The sequence below is a fragment of the Cygnus olor genome, chromosome 1, assembly GCF_009769625.2.
Source record: "Cygnus olor isolate bCygOlo1 chromosome 1, bCygOlo1.pri.v2, whole genome shotgun sequence".
In the NCBI taxonomy this organism is placed as follows: Eukaryota; Metazoa; Chordata; class Aves; order Anseriformes; family Anatidae; genus Cygnus; species Cygnus olor.
Genome location: NC_049169.1, coordinates 99,112,746 through 99,127,954, shown reverse-complemented (window position 1 = coordinate 99,127,954; position 15,209 = coordinate 99,112,746). Strand labels below are relative to the sequence as shown.

The 15,209-nt window shown below is 48.8% G+C and overlaps 2 protein-coding genes across 3 annotated transcripts in view; one reads left to right on the top strand and one right to left on the bottom strand.

Moving 5' to 3' along the window:
* The window catches only part of SIDT1 (SID1 transmembrane family member 1), a 44,523-nt gene extending 32,536 nt beyond the window's left edge, over positions 1-11,987 (bottom strand). For both annotated transcript variants that reach the window (XM_040572217.1, XM_040572244.1), the window contains exon 1: positions 11,839-11,987. The gene's annotated coding sequence lies outside the window, so the exon portion shown is untranslated. The remainder of the gene's footprint in view (positions 1-11,838) is intronic.
* SPICE1 (spindle and centriole associated protein 1) overlaps positions 1,866-15,209 on the top strand; it is a 40,150-nt gene continuing 26,806 nt past the window's right edge. The window contains 1 exon segment of the mRNA XM_040562898.1: positions 1,866-1,968. Within this exon segment, the coding sequence (XP_040418832.1) occupies positions 1,866-1,968 (103 nt within the window).

The following is a 15,209-nucleotide window of genomic DNA, read 5'->3' as shown; positions in this document are numbered from 1 at the left end:
AAAAGACCTCCCTATGAATCCAAGGCTGAATCCAAGATGTTTACTTAACTAACAACCAGCAATGCCAAGATTAATTCATTCTGTTAAGGACTGATCATCTGTTTTCAGGCAGTCCTGCTGTTTTGGCAACTGCCATTCCAGATGCCTGGGGGGCCTGCTCAGAGAACTGAAGACTTTTGCAAGTTCTGTCTTCTACTATACAGTTAATGTACAACTTCTGAAAAGCCTCTGGTGTTGCAACGACATGCTATGTGCCCACAGCAGTCACCATCTCCATTTTACAGATGCAGAGACTAAAGTGTGCAAAGAGAGGCAGAGGGCCACAAGCAATGAGCTTGGAGCTTAGCAGGGGACAAACAACTGAGACATTCAAAACCTGAGACCTGCTGTCTGTACAGTTTATACTGCACAACTCTCAGAAGCACCAGGTGAAGAGAGACCAGGCTATAAAGCCTGCAGCTCACTCAGCCTCATGTTTCAGTACTAAACAGCCAAGAAGCTCCCTCAGTTTCAAGTATTCAGGGGTGCATTCACCTTGCCACCCCAAGTCATGTCCCTTTCCAGCAGTTGCCCAACAACGCTTTTACTGCCCAGATGACAGATGCGTAGCTTTCTTCTGGGCAGCACTTAAGCACCCCTCTCTCCCCCTCTTTGATGCTCTGCTGGTATCTCACCTCGAGTCCCTACCCCAGCCTGTTTTGTCAACTGCTGGCAGTCCTCAAAGTCTCAGCCTTTGCAAACAGACCTCAAAGCAAGTTTGTTTACATTTACAATTACAGATCCAAAGGTTTTGACAAAATTAATGGAGCTGACCTCCCCCAGATGACACCTCCATCTGGCCTACTCACTGATCCTTACAACCAAAGCTTGGCAAGCTGAGCCCTAGAGGACAAGTGCCCGGGTTACCTGGGCCTTCTGTACCTTTTGCTAGAGGAGGGCTGCAGTGTTTCCCCCAGGGTTATGAAGAGCAACAGCTGTCACAGAGCAAACACCAAGGCCTAGGATGCACTTTCTGTTCTGCATCTAGGCCAGTATCAGGAGGTAAATCCTGCAGCCCACATCCTGATACAGGAAAGGTTTAATCACCCCCATGGTGTGCTGCCTGCTCACTATCCCAGAGCAGGGCAAGGGAAGGGAAACGAGAGCTTTGGTGATTAATGTTTGGAAAGGGAGAAGCCTGCGAGGGGAAAGAAAGTCCCTCTGCAGCGATCCAGCAGTCAGATCCACCATTCAGTTTCCCTCTCTTCACAAAACTAGGCTGAGCATACACCACCTATAACATTTAACCAGCTTTGCTCCTATTTCTGTGATCTTGTATTATTGCTAGCACTGCACTAGTAAGAAATAGGATTACTAGGAAGAGGGAGGCAAGATTCTCAAGTCTAAATATTCTTTAAAATCTAAGCATTCATTCTCATTTATTACCCACATGAAAAGTGTTATATGCTATGTAACATGTTCTGGTAACAACAGACACGGAGAAGGCTGAGGTACTCAACAAGTTCTTTGCCTCAGCCTTCACTGCCAGTCAGGCTGCCCACGTCTCTCGAGTCCCTGACTCTGTAGATGAGGGCTGGGGGAGCAAAGTCCCTTCCACTGTAAACAAAGAGCGGGTTCGAGACCACCTGATGAAACTAAACACGTACAAGTCCATGGGGCCTGATGAGAGGCATCCCAGGGTCCTGAGGGAACTGGCTGATGGAGTTACCAAGCCTCTCTCCATCATATTTGAAAAGTCCTGGCAGTCAGGTGAGGTCCCTGGTGACTGGAAAAAGGGAAACATCACTTCTTGTTTTAAAAAGGATAGAAAGGAGGACCTATGGAACTACAGACCAGTGAGCCTCACCTCCATGCCTGGAAAGATCATGGAGCAGATCCTCCCGGAAGCAATGGCAAGGCACATGCGGGACAAGGAGGTGATCCGAGACAGCCAGCACGGCTTCACCATGGGCAAATTGTGCCTGGTCGGTCTGGTGGCCTTCTGAGATGGAGCGACTGCATCAGTTGACAAAGGAAGACCAGCCAATGTCATCTACCTGGACTTCTGCAAGGCCTTTGACACGGTCCCAGATGACATCCTGGTCTCCACATTGGAGAGAAATGGATTTGAAGGGTGGACCATTCAGTGGATAAGGAATTGGCTTGAAGGCTGTGCCTAGAGAGTGGTGGTCAACGGCTCTGTGTCCAGGTGGAGGCTGGTGACCAGTGGTGTCCCTCAGGGGTCTGTCCTGTTTAATATCTTTATCAATGACATAGACAGTGGGATCGAGCGCATCCTCAGCAAATTTGCAGATGACACCAAGCTGAGTGGTGCAGTTAATACAACAGAAGGAAGGGATGCCATCCAAAGGGACCTGGACAAGCCTGAGAACCTAATATGGTTCAACAAGTCCAAGTGCAAGGTGCTGCACCTGGGTTGGGGCAATCCCTGACATGAGTACAGACTGGGAGAAGAATTCATTGAGAGCAGCCCTGCAGAGAAGGACTTGGGGTTCTGGTGGACAAAAAGCTCCACATGAGCCAGCAGTGCATGCTTGCAGCCCAGAAGGCCAACTGCATCCTGGGCTGTATCAACAGAAGAGTGGCCAGCAGGTTGAGGGAGGTGATTGTCCTCCTCTGCTCTGCCCTCGTGAGGCCCCACTTGGAGTGCTGTGTCCAGATCTGGGGCCCCCAGCCCAAGAAAGATGTGGATCTGTTAGAGCAGGTCCAGAGGAGGGCCATGAAGATGCTCAGAGGGCTGGAGCAGCTCTCCTACACAGAAAGGCTGAGAGAGCTGCGACTGTCCAGCCCAAAGAAGGAAAGGCTCCAGGATGACCTCATTGCAGCTTTTCAAGACTTAAAGGGCACTTATAAGAAAGATAGACAGCAACATTTTGCTCAGTCAGATAATGACAGGATGAGGGGAATGGTTTTAAACTAAAAGAGAAGAGATTTAAACTAGAGGTTAGGAGGAAATTCTTCACTCAGAGGGTGGTGAGGCACTGGCACAGGCTGCCCAGAGAAGCTGTGGATGCCCCATCCCTGGAGGTGTTCAAGACCAGGTTGGATGAGGCCCTGAGCAACCTGGTAGTGGGTGGCATCCCTGCCCATGGCAGGGGGGTTGGAACCAGGTGATCTTTGAGGTCCCTTCCAGCCCAAGCCATTCTATGGTGTAACCACTGTACGTGACTTCTCTCCACCTTCCCTCGGTTCAGCACATTGTATCTACTCCTTGCAACGGGTGTTCAGGAGCTCAGCAGAATTTAGGTGCAATTACAGGGAAGCTTGGGAAAGTAGAGAAAAGATTAATACTGAACTGCAAGTAGAGCTTCTCTCGTTTGCTGTCAGCCACTCTGACTTTTTGTTACAGAGTGTAAAGAACCCTAATTAGCAGAGGAAGACATTTTGCTTGGCAGGTGATCTGTCTAGCAAAAGCATCACAAGGGACGGGAATAACAGTGTAGTACCTATGAACAGATGTTTGTGTCGTGTTGGGACAATTAACCCACCTCAAACATTTAATCTATATTTTGCTTCTAGATCCTATTGTCTGGATATAGACAATAAACACATTTGTATGCAACAGATTTCAAAATTTGACCATTGAGCCAGTGCGAGCAGTCGCATCTCTCCCTTTGAAATTCAACATTTGGCATTTGCCTCAAGGGTACAATCTCCAGCAAAACATTTTAGAAAAAAAGAAAAAGGCAGGAGGGGAGGGGAAAACAAAGTGTTTTATTTTGTTCAAACATCATTCTTCCTCCATACCTCTCCAAAGGTCATTTCATTTTAAGAACAAGCAATTCTGACCCAAGGACTCCTCTCTGCCTCAGCCAATCCCACCGCACACACCCCTCTCTCCCAACACAGAAATAAGATCCTAGCTACGCTGCATGCAGAAACAAGGGGGAAATCCAGCTAGAAAGCGCAATTTTTGTTTCTCGTAATAACAATCCCCCACGCTAGAACAGAAGGATCTAGTTCAGAGCCTCCTCTGCATCCACCCCCACTCCCTCAGCACTGATGAGATAAGGAGGAAGCTTTGCCTGGGCAGCAAGGTGGTCAGCCAGCTCACCGCCTCTGCTGCAACACCACCACTGCTGAGGGGCTTCACTTTGGACCAGGCACCTCCAGCGCCACAGAAAACCTCTCCCTTCCACATACTCCTCCTCATTGCCAAGCCTCTGCCATGCACATCTCTATTCACCAGCCAAGTTAGCGACAGTTTTGTTTCTCAGATGATTGAACATGAACTTTTTTTCCTGTGTTCCAAGGTGGACAGAGCAGTTAGCTGAGAGGGAGCTCCCAGCACTACATTAAAATGTGTTAGACCAGGAAAGACAAATATTTGCACTTCAGTTCTATCACCCTGGAGATAGGGGGAGAAAAAATAAAAGGAAGAAATTAAAAAAATGCAACGGAATTCCATTCTTTAGATGGGAACAGACAGAAGGAGCTGGTCCCAAACTCACACAGCTGAACAGGACCAATATGGCTGCAAATATTAAGCAAAATAAACTGGGCTCTTGTTGACACGAAAGAGTCCTTGGATTGATTATTAAGTCTACATTTCCCACAGAGATTACACAGCAGCTTAAGACTGCATGGATGTGAATTTATGGGCAGGCAGGAGGTTGCAGCAACTGCTTCTGCTGCAAGCAAAGGGTTTTGAGGACATCGAAACCCTTCTCACCATCTCACGCTAAGCAAAACCTTTGAGTCACACCAGGGCTTTGCCACATTCTCCACGGCACCCATACACAAGTCCCTCCTTGCAGGGCCTTTGGGGATTATCAGTCCACGTTGCAATAGCCCTGGTTGCGGGCCTGACCAGGCACTGAGCCAAACCAGTGGGCAGGGAACACATCCGGCAAGCAAACACGCAGCCTGGTGCTTACAAAGGAAGGTCTCAGTGCAGGATGCATCTACAAAAGCCTTTGAACGCTGCAGTCTGCTGGTGCGCAGAAAAGAAGCGCTTCGTTTTTATGTAAACCCTGAAACTAAGTCAAGTTGGATTCAGCCAGCTGGGCGAGAGCAGTTGAGGCCGGGAAGCAGCACATCCCCATTAGTGCCCAACCCTTCCCACGGCCAGCCCGACAGGGGGAGGCAGAGACCCTGAAGGAAACTAATTACGGGCGAGCGACTGGAGTTAGAGAACCTCTTTCCAGCCCTCTTTTGAGATATGAGCATTACTCCTGTCTGATGGCAAAAAACAGCTTGGAGCTCAAAGAGCATTCCCTTTCCGTCTGACACTGTGCCCGAATGCCAGTAAGTCTTAACTGCTGTTTAAAGCAATCTGCCAAGTAACCTTGGTCCACAGTTTTCTTACAGCACCTCTGCCAGAAGTATTAAATACCCAAAGCGGCATAAACCAAGTGAGAGATTCTGGATATTTCAAGCACAGCCTCAGTCACATTGTTCCAGGATGAATATTTTCATTTAAATGTTCCACTTTGTGCAAATACACTCAGCGTGGACTTATGGCCTGCCACAGACATTCCCATGAGTTCACTCGCTTGTAACAGTATCTGTGCAGCATAAATGGAAGAAAGACAAATACAAACCATGCTAATATTTTGTTTTCCTTTTTTAAAAAATTATATCCTCAAACCAATGTCACTAGGGAGACTCTAGGCCAGACAGAAAGAAAAACTAGGAGTTGCCATGCTGTATGAAGTAGGTACCTGTTTCTGACCACCCTGAGACTTCAGGGTGGCATTAAATAAGTAAATAAATAAGTAAATCCCTTTTTGAACAGCTTGTTAAGGAATGAACTGTTCTCTAACAAACAGCATCATCCTAACCCCTACCAGCTGGAACTCTGAGCTAGGACAACCCCTGAAACCAAAGGAGTTTTTAACCTTCCTAAATTCTTCCCCACCCCAAACTCACAGCAGTAACTCTGGGATGACCATCACAACACAAACATCTGGTTCTTTCTTGGATCCCAAGTTCTTCACCTCCATCACAGTGGTGTGGATTGAATTATATCTCCTACATGTTTTCTTCTCATTTAACCGTTGTATGTTTGTTTTAAACCACCCTGAACTAGTTTATTTCTATGTCCAAAGAAAAACATCAGCAAAGATAGAGCAAGGAGGGCTGTTTCTGAAGTCCTCTGTGTTTCTATAAGTACACACAGCAGGAAACAACGTTTGCTTATGCAAGCACACTAACTGTATTCTCAAGCTGGGCAGATGGCACACCCTTGCAATACAGCTTTACAGGCTGCACTTTCATTCCCTGAATATCCCCTAAAATAGCAGGCGAGGTCTGGGTAGGAAAAGACATACCTTCCTACCCAACAACTTCTGCACAAGTTATTTAAGGACATTTCAGCCTCCATTACAATGTAAATGTTTGTATTATAAATCGCTACACTGCTCTTGGAAAGGGTTCAAGCCCAGGAGAGGCGTTTTGATGAAGTTGCCCTTATTCATATGCCCTTTCTTTTTGAAATCAAAACACTGGAGGGGGCTATCCATATGTAGGCTTTTTCATAATGCCTACAAATGGATAGTTTCCTTCACCCCTCTAAGTAGAAAAATAAATAAATAAATCACAAAGCACAAACATCTCAGAAAGCCAAAAAAAAACTACAAGTGAGAGGGGATCTCAGGTGGGCACAAGATCCAATCTCCAGCTTGAAGTAGAGCTGGGTCCCCACCTTTCTTTCACTTAAGTTACCTCATTTTTGCCAGGGAGCAGGGGGTTGCTCAGTTTCTTTCACCAAGCCAAATTATGCATGCAAGAAGTGTTCCAAAGGAACCCTGTCAAACCTTGCTAGGCTTCAGACACCACACATTGTAACTTTCTTTGATTTTACTGGCTTTGACACCGTGCCTACATTTCTGGCTCATAAGACATCTAATTTAACATTAGGCTCCAGAAATAGTGAGCGGAGGCTCTTCCAGCATCCTGTGGTGAACAGGCTAGCTTCAGCAACCAAAATGCAACAGTGTTCAGGCCCTGGATATCCTGCAATAGCAAGAGCTCTGCTGACCTTAAGAGATCTCCTTCTTACTTAAAAGCCCATAGTCTTGCCTATTGATTTGATTTTTACCTGCATCTCTGTGGCTAAAATGGTGAGCTTCCACCCAGCATTGAGGAAAGACAGAGCCTAACCTGTTCTGTCTCCCTGCGGCTCAGGTTTGACCATCTCCAAACAGGAAACTAAAGTTTTACTGCATGCACAGTATAGCTGTGGGCTGAAACCTGGGATGGAGCCAAGACCAACATTACAGAGAAGACACGCGGGAGAGCACGGGAATACTCTGAGGTAGTTTGGTTCCAGCCTGCAGAGCCCTACACATGCAGCCTAAGAACAGCCCAGGAGCTAGAGGTGAAAAAGCGGCTCATAGATTTGTTGCAACAGACACGGCAGCTGCTGCTGGAGTGGGACCGACATGCACGTCAAACAGCAGAGGACAGCAAACACGGATCTGATTGCAGGCAGTTATTAAACAAGGTTGCCCTGCGTGGCACAGCTCAGTTTCCCTGTAGCTGCAACAGATGGCTTTGGTCTGAAGAAACAACTCCTCACACAATCTTAGAGGAATGCATGGTGAATTTCAGTTCTGGCTCCTCGACCAGGGCAAAGCAAGTGCAACTGCCATCCACACCAGGCTACAAAAGACTCTTTCACCCAGGGGCAGGGGAACCCAAGAGCATTGCACTCTTTGGGTTGGAAAAGGCACACCTGAGGGCCACACAACTTCAGGCATCAAGCTGAAAGACTTCTGTCCTTCTCACTAGCATTGCTTCCCCTCTTCCCTTGGGTTGGCCAACTTCTTCCCCACCTAAGTCATGAAAGAAGGAAGGGCCGTGATGTTAGCAAGTCTCATGGAAGCACACAGCCTCTCTCCCTTGTTCACTGGGGGTAAGGTTTTACCTCTCAAGCAGGCTCCACGTAAGAAACAGTCACTCCAGGGCTGCACATCCTCACATGACACGACTGCTAAGCAGAGAAGCCACAGCCTGATCTACTGCCAATGACGGCTTACTGTGAGGCTGGGCCATATGGGAACTGAGACCGGGACTCTGTTCTTACTCCTGGCAAGGGAGGAGGAGGAAGAAAATATCACCCACTCATTCCCCTAGAATAGGTGCAGCCTACTGCTCAGCTTTTGGGCTCATCGTCACCAAAATGCATGAATGTCCACGTGCTGCATCTAGATTGCAGCAGTTTTGCCTAGAAAAGGAAAGCTGGAAACTTGTTCTCCTGAGAGATACTTGTTTTTCTAAGTATCCAGGTATCCTCCAAAACATGCACTCAGCTGATTCTCTGATTAGGAAGAAATTGTAGTGTCTCCAACAGTCTTGTTCCTCAAGATACTCCCCAGCTTCACTTTGAACCTGGTAGAGGAATAACCCACAAGTACAATATGAGTGCCATTTGTGTTTCTAGCAAGTTAACCATTAGTGACTGCCAGAGCTTACAATGGAGGAGAGAACAGCTCACTTTGAATTTCTTCAGTACTTTGCCCCAGCCTCCCTCATCTTTTTGGAAGCCCTTGTATTATTGCAGTTGTGGAACTAAGCAGGTTCTCTCGCTTGTCACATAAATCCTTCTCTAGCCAATGGCACATCCAGCAGAAACACTCAGCGGCTCTTGTTCAGCTTCCCAGACAGACACAATTCACAGGCAGCTCCAACATAACATACTCTTCCCTCCCTCCCAATTAGGGACATGTTGAGTATTTGGAATTTGAGACACTCAGGAGTGCGCCACGTTCGTTCCCCTTCCCTCACCTCCCCCCCATCATGGATGTCTCCAGTTTAAACAACCCTAAAATAAGATAAACCTGCTTGCCCAACTAATTGTTCACTACTATAGCATGTCTGTGTTTGTTGTTAGAGTGCATATCAGCAGGAACAACAGCTGGTTTTATTATTTTTAATATTTTTTTTACCCTCATGGTTAAACATTAAACAAACAACTGTGCAGAGAGGAAATTTTCAAAGTGCAGCTAGGAGAAGAAAAAGAACCAGAAGAGCAATAAAAGACCCCACAATAAATGAAGACTTTCCACCATGGAAGACCAAGGAAGGAGTTTCAACCATGGAGGGATCAAGGAGGGACACACGTGCAGGCCAGCGCTAGAAGCTCCTAACAGCAGAGGTAGCTGTGCTCCTCCTCCTTCAGCACAGCCCTATTTTTACAGCTCCACTCAGGAATTAAGGCCTAAACCCTAGCTGCCAAGTACAAGAAAGCCTGAAAGCTCTCCTAACTCCAGACACAAGGTGAAGTATTTCTGCACAGCACCTAGGAGGTTCACCCCCACAGACTAGCAATGTATACATACATAAGTTTCATCCAGGTGACGAAGTCAGCACATAAAAACCCTTCTTGTCATTTCATACGCAAAGAAAAGGAGATGCAAAGAAGTGAAGTGACTTTGCCTGGCTCAAAGCAACTCTGCTCCAGAACCCTGAGTTGCACTTTGCTCACAAGTAGTTGTATACAAGGCAAAAGAATCCGATAAGGAATGCTTTCCCCTTCCCTATGGCGTGCATACCTGTATCCCTGAGAATAAGGAGGACTACATGGATGAGGATCACCCTTTGAGATCAAGGAAGCACAGATTTTCAGAAAGAGATAGGTCTCTGAAGCACCAAACAGGAGCAATGGCCTTTTTTCCTCCTTTCCCTCATCCCTCATTCAAGCACTGCTCTATCCAGCTGCATTTTCAGATGTGTCCTGGCAGCCACAGCACGTGAGCAAACAGAGCATTTGCAAAGATCCGATGGATCACAGGCCAGCCCTCGTGCCTTGTCTTTGGCTCCAAGTTGTCCCCTGCCTTGAAGGCCTGCCCTCATGAGTGAGAGCACCGGGGGGAACAGCTGAACCCACAGCATCAGCAAAACAAATCCTTGTTTCAGAGCCAGACCACTCCAGACCTGGCTTTGCTTCAGAGGGAAAGCAATTAAACTCACCCACTGCAGCCCTTCCTAGTGGAAAAATGCTCTTTTTATTCAATTAAATCTCCTGTAACTAAGGTTAATGTTCCATGTGGTATCTGCCTCAAGGTATAAGAGGCTTCTGGCTGACCTGCCATCAGCAGAGACAGGAGGAGACTGAAGGGATCAGGAAGAGCAGAGCTTGCACGTGGCCAGCAGTTGGCTAACACTGGCTGATCCTCCACTCGCTAAAAGTTGGAGTCTAAAGACTGCAGTGAAAAGGAAGGATTAGTACACTGAGTTTTTGCAGGACTTATGTTCCTTCAGAAGATCCAACAACTACTGAGTTAATAGCATGCCCCTAAGCGTCTTCACCACTCTTGGACAAGCAGCTTGCCCACGAGAGCATAGTCCCTGATTAAAGTCAAGGTTCCCACCACCCAGGTTCCAAACTTTGAGCAATCACCACCACCAGAGGGATGCAGGACCACCGGGACAGACCTACCTCTAGCTCTGACCAGGCTGGCAAGAGGAGACCCAGTCAGGTCTGCGCCTCATCAGTTCAGGGCCACAACCACACACGTGCAGCCAGTTATCCTGGTTAGCCAGCACCTTCCTGCAAGCTTGGCTTAGCTCAGGACTGGTGTCTGTAGGGCTCCTCAGGATCTCTTCTGGGCACCCCTCACCAGAAAGTCTCCTAGCACAGTTCACATTTAAGTGGTTCTCTCTTTCAAATTAGTTTTCCTAGCCAGAGCCATCTGTATGGCACTCTTTAAGTGTGTTGATGGCAGTGTTTGGAGAGTTCTGCGTTCAAAAATTGTCAAGCCCCAAACCTGAAGTTTCCTTTCCTAGATATGCTCTCAACCAGCTCGACATCACTGCAGAGATTTCAGAGTCCAGCATATGGGGATGTAGAGATTAGCACTCTAGGGTTTCCGCTTAAATGTGGCAACAGTCATTGCACATTGTCTCTGCTAGCAAGCCCCAGACACTATTTATTCTGCTAGCAGCCTTGGTTACAGTACCCAGCACCCATAACACCACAAGAAGCCCAACTTACATTACCCTGAGCTTTTACAGCAAGGCTCGTGTCCAAAGAATGAATTTGGCCTTTTGTGCTCTGTGGTGACACCCAATAGTTAAATAAACCTGGGCTGGCTCACTTGCATCAGCCCTGAAACAAAATTCATGCCCCATAAATACCGGGTGCATTTTATTACACTGTAACACACAGAACAGAAGGAAGACAAGTCTTTAAAGGTCTGGATTTTGCAGGGTAAACCAAAGCCTTATCAAAAAGTTCCCCCTCACCACCTTTTGAAAAATCATGCTCTTATCAACTCCCTTAGTATAAAAAAATATGTAGAAATGCAGTGTGGAAAGATAGATGTTTTCCATTTTCTCTTGTTCTGTGCAGCTGAGGACAGGAGGGTAGGTTCATTTGTATGGTTCACCATCTTTTGGAAAACCGAAGCGTTTTACCCAGTAATTAATGCCCGATCCAAACAACGGGGGCAGAGTTTCCAAGGTACCACTTAGCTACTTGATCTAAACACGAAATTAAAAAATAAAAAAAAAAAAAAAAAAGGGGGGGGGGTATCCGCAGTAGCTAAGCCTGCATAAACGCCGTGCTTCCTCCCCCATCGCGCCCAGCCGTGCCTTCAGCAGCGCTGCCCCGCAGTCCCCTCGCCCCGCGGCTCACCTGCCGGGCTCCCGGGGGACAGCCCCGTGATCCTACAGAAGCTCCCAAGCCTCAGAACGGTATTTATAAAAGGCTCATTAAGTGCAGTTCCCGATCCCCCCCAGACTTCAACCTGCCTCGCTGCAGGTGCTTGCCGGGGGCTGCGGGCAGGGGGGGGCGCAGAGCCCGGCCGGGTCCCGCACGGCAGCGGGAGCCCCCCGGTGCCCGGTGCCCCTCTCGGGGGGGATCACGGCGCCTTCCCCCCCTGCGGCTCCTACCTGCCCGGGCTGGCTGCGGTAGGCGAAGGCGTAGAGCTGCTCGGCGCTGATGTTCACGGCGCCCCGGTAGAGGCGGCCGAAGGTTCCCGGAGCGGGGCTGCCCCCGGGGCCGCCCCCCGGGGCCGGGGCCGCCGCCGCCGCCCAGAGCAGGGCGCAGAGCAGGGCCCCGGGGGCTGGGGGCGCCCCCCCGGCCATGGCCCCGCCGCTGCCGGCCACCCGGCTGCCTCTCCCCGGCGGGGCGGGCGCCCAGGAGCTGGGTTTGCGATTTCAATAAATCCCTCGGCCGCACGGGGGTGGGGGGAGGCGGGCAGGCAGCGAGGCCCGGGCCCCCCCCCCCGAGCAACTTTCCTGGGGAAGGACCCTCCGCGGGGAGGGGACAGGGGAGGGGAAGGGAAGGGAGGGAGAGGAGGGAGGGGAGGCCGGCGGCTGGCCCCGGGAGGAGGGTCTCCTCCGTGTGCCCGGCCCCAAATTCTGAGCCGGCCTTCGCAGCCGGTTGTCAGGGAGCTATTCCCCTTCGGGATGTGGGATATGGGGTTAGGGGCGTGCAGGCGTCATCAGGCGTGTGGGGACGGGGGCACGGCTGTGGCATCTGCAGGGCTTCGACGCCTCCGGCCCCCCAAGTCATGGGTGTCCTTGCCGCACGGTCTGTTGGCTTGCTGGAGCACGGGTTCGTGCCTGTGACACATCTCACACAGGGGCCATCCCAAACACCTGGTTTTGGCTGCTCAGAAGTGGGGGTTAAATGCCATCAGTTTTTAGTTCAGCCCAAAGGTGTGAAAGGGTGCAGCACGGTGTCGTTCCATCAGTTCAAGTGTGGCTCGGTGCTTCTTATGCTATTTGAGGTGTTCGTGAAACTGCTACAAAAGTCAGTGATACTCTGAACCTTTTCAGCAAGATGAGAGCGATACTGTTGGGCTGCGAAAGGGTCAGAGGTCTGTCTCACTGCTTTCCCCTCCTATGCTCTTTTGTTGAAAACATGCCTGGGAAATGTGTCAGATCCCATGGCAGAGGGATGTGTTTTTAACTCAGAGAAGGTAGAGCATTACCGAAGCAACCTGAAAGGCTTTTCAGACTGAAGGCAAACTCATAGAAGCCATGATTTTATAAAGCCAGCCTGCATCCTCCAACTGTGTTATCTCTGGCCAAAGCAGTTTTCCAAGCTGTGGGGTTTGTTTTCAAGGCTGAGAGATTTCCCTGGGGTTGCTTTTGTTTGGAGGAAAAGTTGTAAGGCTCAGCAAAATGACTGAGCTTACATTATGCTGTCATTTTAATCCTTGGGCCTTCATGCAATCTCTGCCAACAGCAAACAAACAAAACAATTGTCAGTGACCTGTGTTAGTGAAGCAGACCACATGCAAGTCACTCTGTCTTCTGTCAGAGCCCTAAGAAGTGGCACTAAGGGCAACCCCCCACATGAGGTCTCCTGGAAGATGGGCACTCCAACACCAGGAGTGCCTTCCAGCCTGGAGTTTCATGCAGTGCAGACCAGAAGACCTGAGCAATGTCACCTCCGAGCTCTTGCAACTCTGTCTTGCCTCTTACTGGGACACAGGATGACCTGTTCTGGGGGACTTCGAGCAGTGGTGGCACTGGGAGACTTGTGGCTTCCCCTCAGCATTCTGTAGAAGCCAAGGCTCCTAAACCACACAGCTCCTTGCTCACCCACTGCCTCCTTCAGCCCCACATACCCCTCTGTGGCCACCCTGACTAGATGTATATTTTGGTATTCCACAGAAGACTACACATTTTTTCTTCATTTTGAATTTTAGAATTCAAGTTTTCTTTCCAAAATACCATACTTTGTGCTTGTCTTCACTGAATTTCACCTTACTGTTTTGAGGCTCTTTCTATGATTCAGCAGTGTTGTACTTTTGTTCAAATCCTTGCCTTCGAAGTGCTTGCGGTACTGCCCAACTTGGTATTATTTAGAGAAGTTTGAAGTCAAAGGTCAATTCCATCATCCAAGTTACTAATTAAAATAACCAATTTTAGCAGACAGATCAGATCTCTTAATTGAATATACCTTCCTGTTGTCCGGAAAATAGCCACAGCTACATTTTGGGAATTGCTGTTCAATCACACACTCCTTTCATGTTAATTCCAATCTGAACCCTACTTGCTTTTATGAGGATGGTGTTCAATGTAATGTCAAAAGTTCTGCTGAAGTCTGAATGTTTCATCTGTTTCTTTCAGCACTTCCTAAGTCGGTTATCTCTGCAAAGAAACAAATTAGGTTACTTTGACGTGATTTGTTCTGGACAAATGTGCACTGCCTGTTTCTCATCACTGTATTGTTTTTTAGTTGTTTGCACCCTGACTGCTGAACAGCTTGTTTCATCATCTTTCCAGATAACAAATGGAGGTTGACTGATTTATAACTCCTCACTCAGCCCTGTTGGTAAAGATGAGTAGCCTGTTTTCCCTTTTCACATCCACCTAAATCTTGTTCTTGAATGGCAGCATGTATTTTGGAAGAAAGAACAGGGACACTGTAAGAGAAAAGATGCCGATCCAGAGAGATCGTGGGTCTGGATCAGGGGAAGTGTTCTCACGCATGCCACAGCACTCTGGCATCAGGGGATGGCAAAGACTGGCTGCTCCCTAAGGCACAGGGAGCCGAGCGTGATAACATGGCCAGCAGGGCAGGGGCTTCACCAGCCAGGGCCCCATCCCACCGTACCCAAGCAAGACCAACAGGGCATGCCTGGAGATGGCAGCTGGGGTCAACAGAGAGTCCGGATTGTCAGGCAAACCCCGAGCAAATTGTCAGGCAAACACTGAGTCAGGCCAGGAAGTCAGTTGTAGCTGTCACACAACTGCAGCTGTAGTGCAAGCAGGGCCCAGCTCCAGAGCCCCAGCTTAAAAGCAGCTCCCGTGGGATGGAGGAGGTCAGCCCTCACCGAGGCCTCCCTGCAGCGTGCCCTCCAAGGTCACTGGAGCGAAGGGGGGCAGCCCTTGGCTGTGCTATCTCTGTGCTGGCGCCGAGCCCGGGGTGCCAGACCTGCAGGAGGGGGGATGTTCTCAGGGCCCTTTCCTCTGGATGTGTTGGGGCACACATCTCCTGACACGGCCCTTGTTCCCAGGATGAGCAAAGCCCAGAGTTGTGAGCATCTTGGGGGAAAGGAGGGATGATACTGAAGCAGAGGCTCACAAGAGTGCCTTTTTTTTTTTTTCTTTTTTTTTCCATAGAACAGAAGTAGAAAGTCACATTGCTGCTGGAAAAAAAACACTCTAAGGAAGTGATATTTCTCCTGGTAACCAGTACTGCAAAAATATCCAGGACAGGAGAAAGATCTCAATTACAAAGGAATTCCCTGAATCATACTAATTTGGAATATAAAAGAAAAAGAGTATAAACATAACCAACCAAA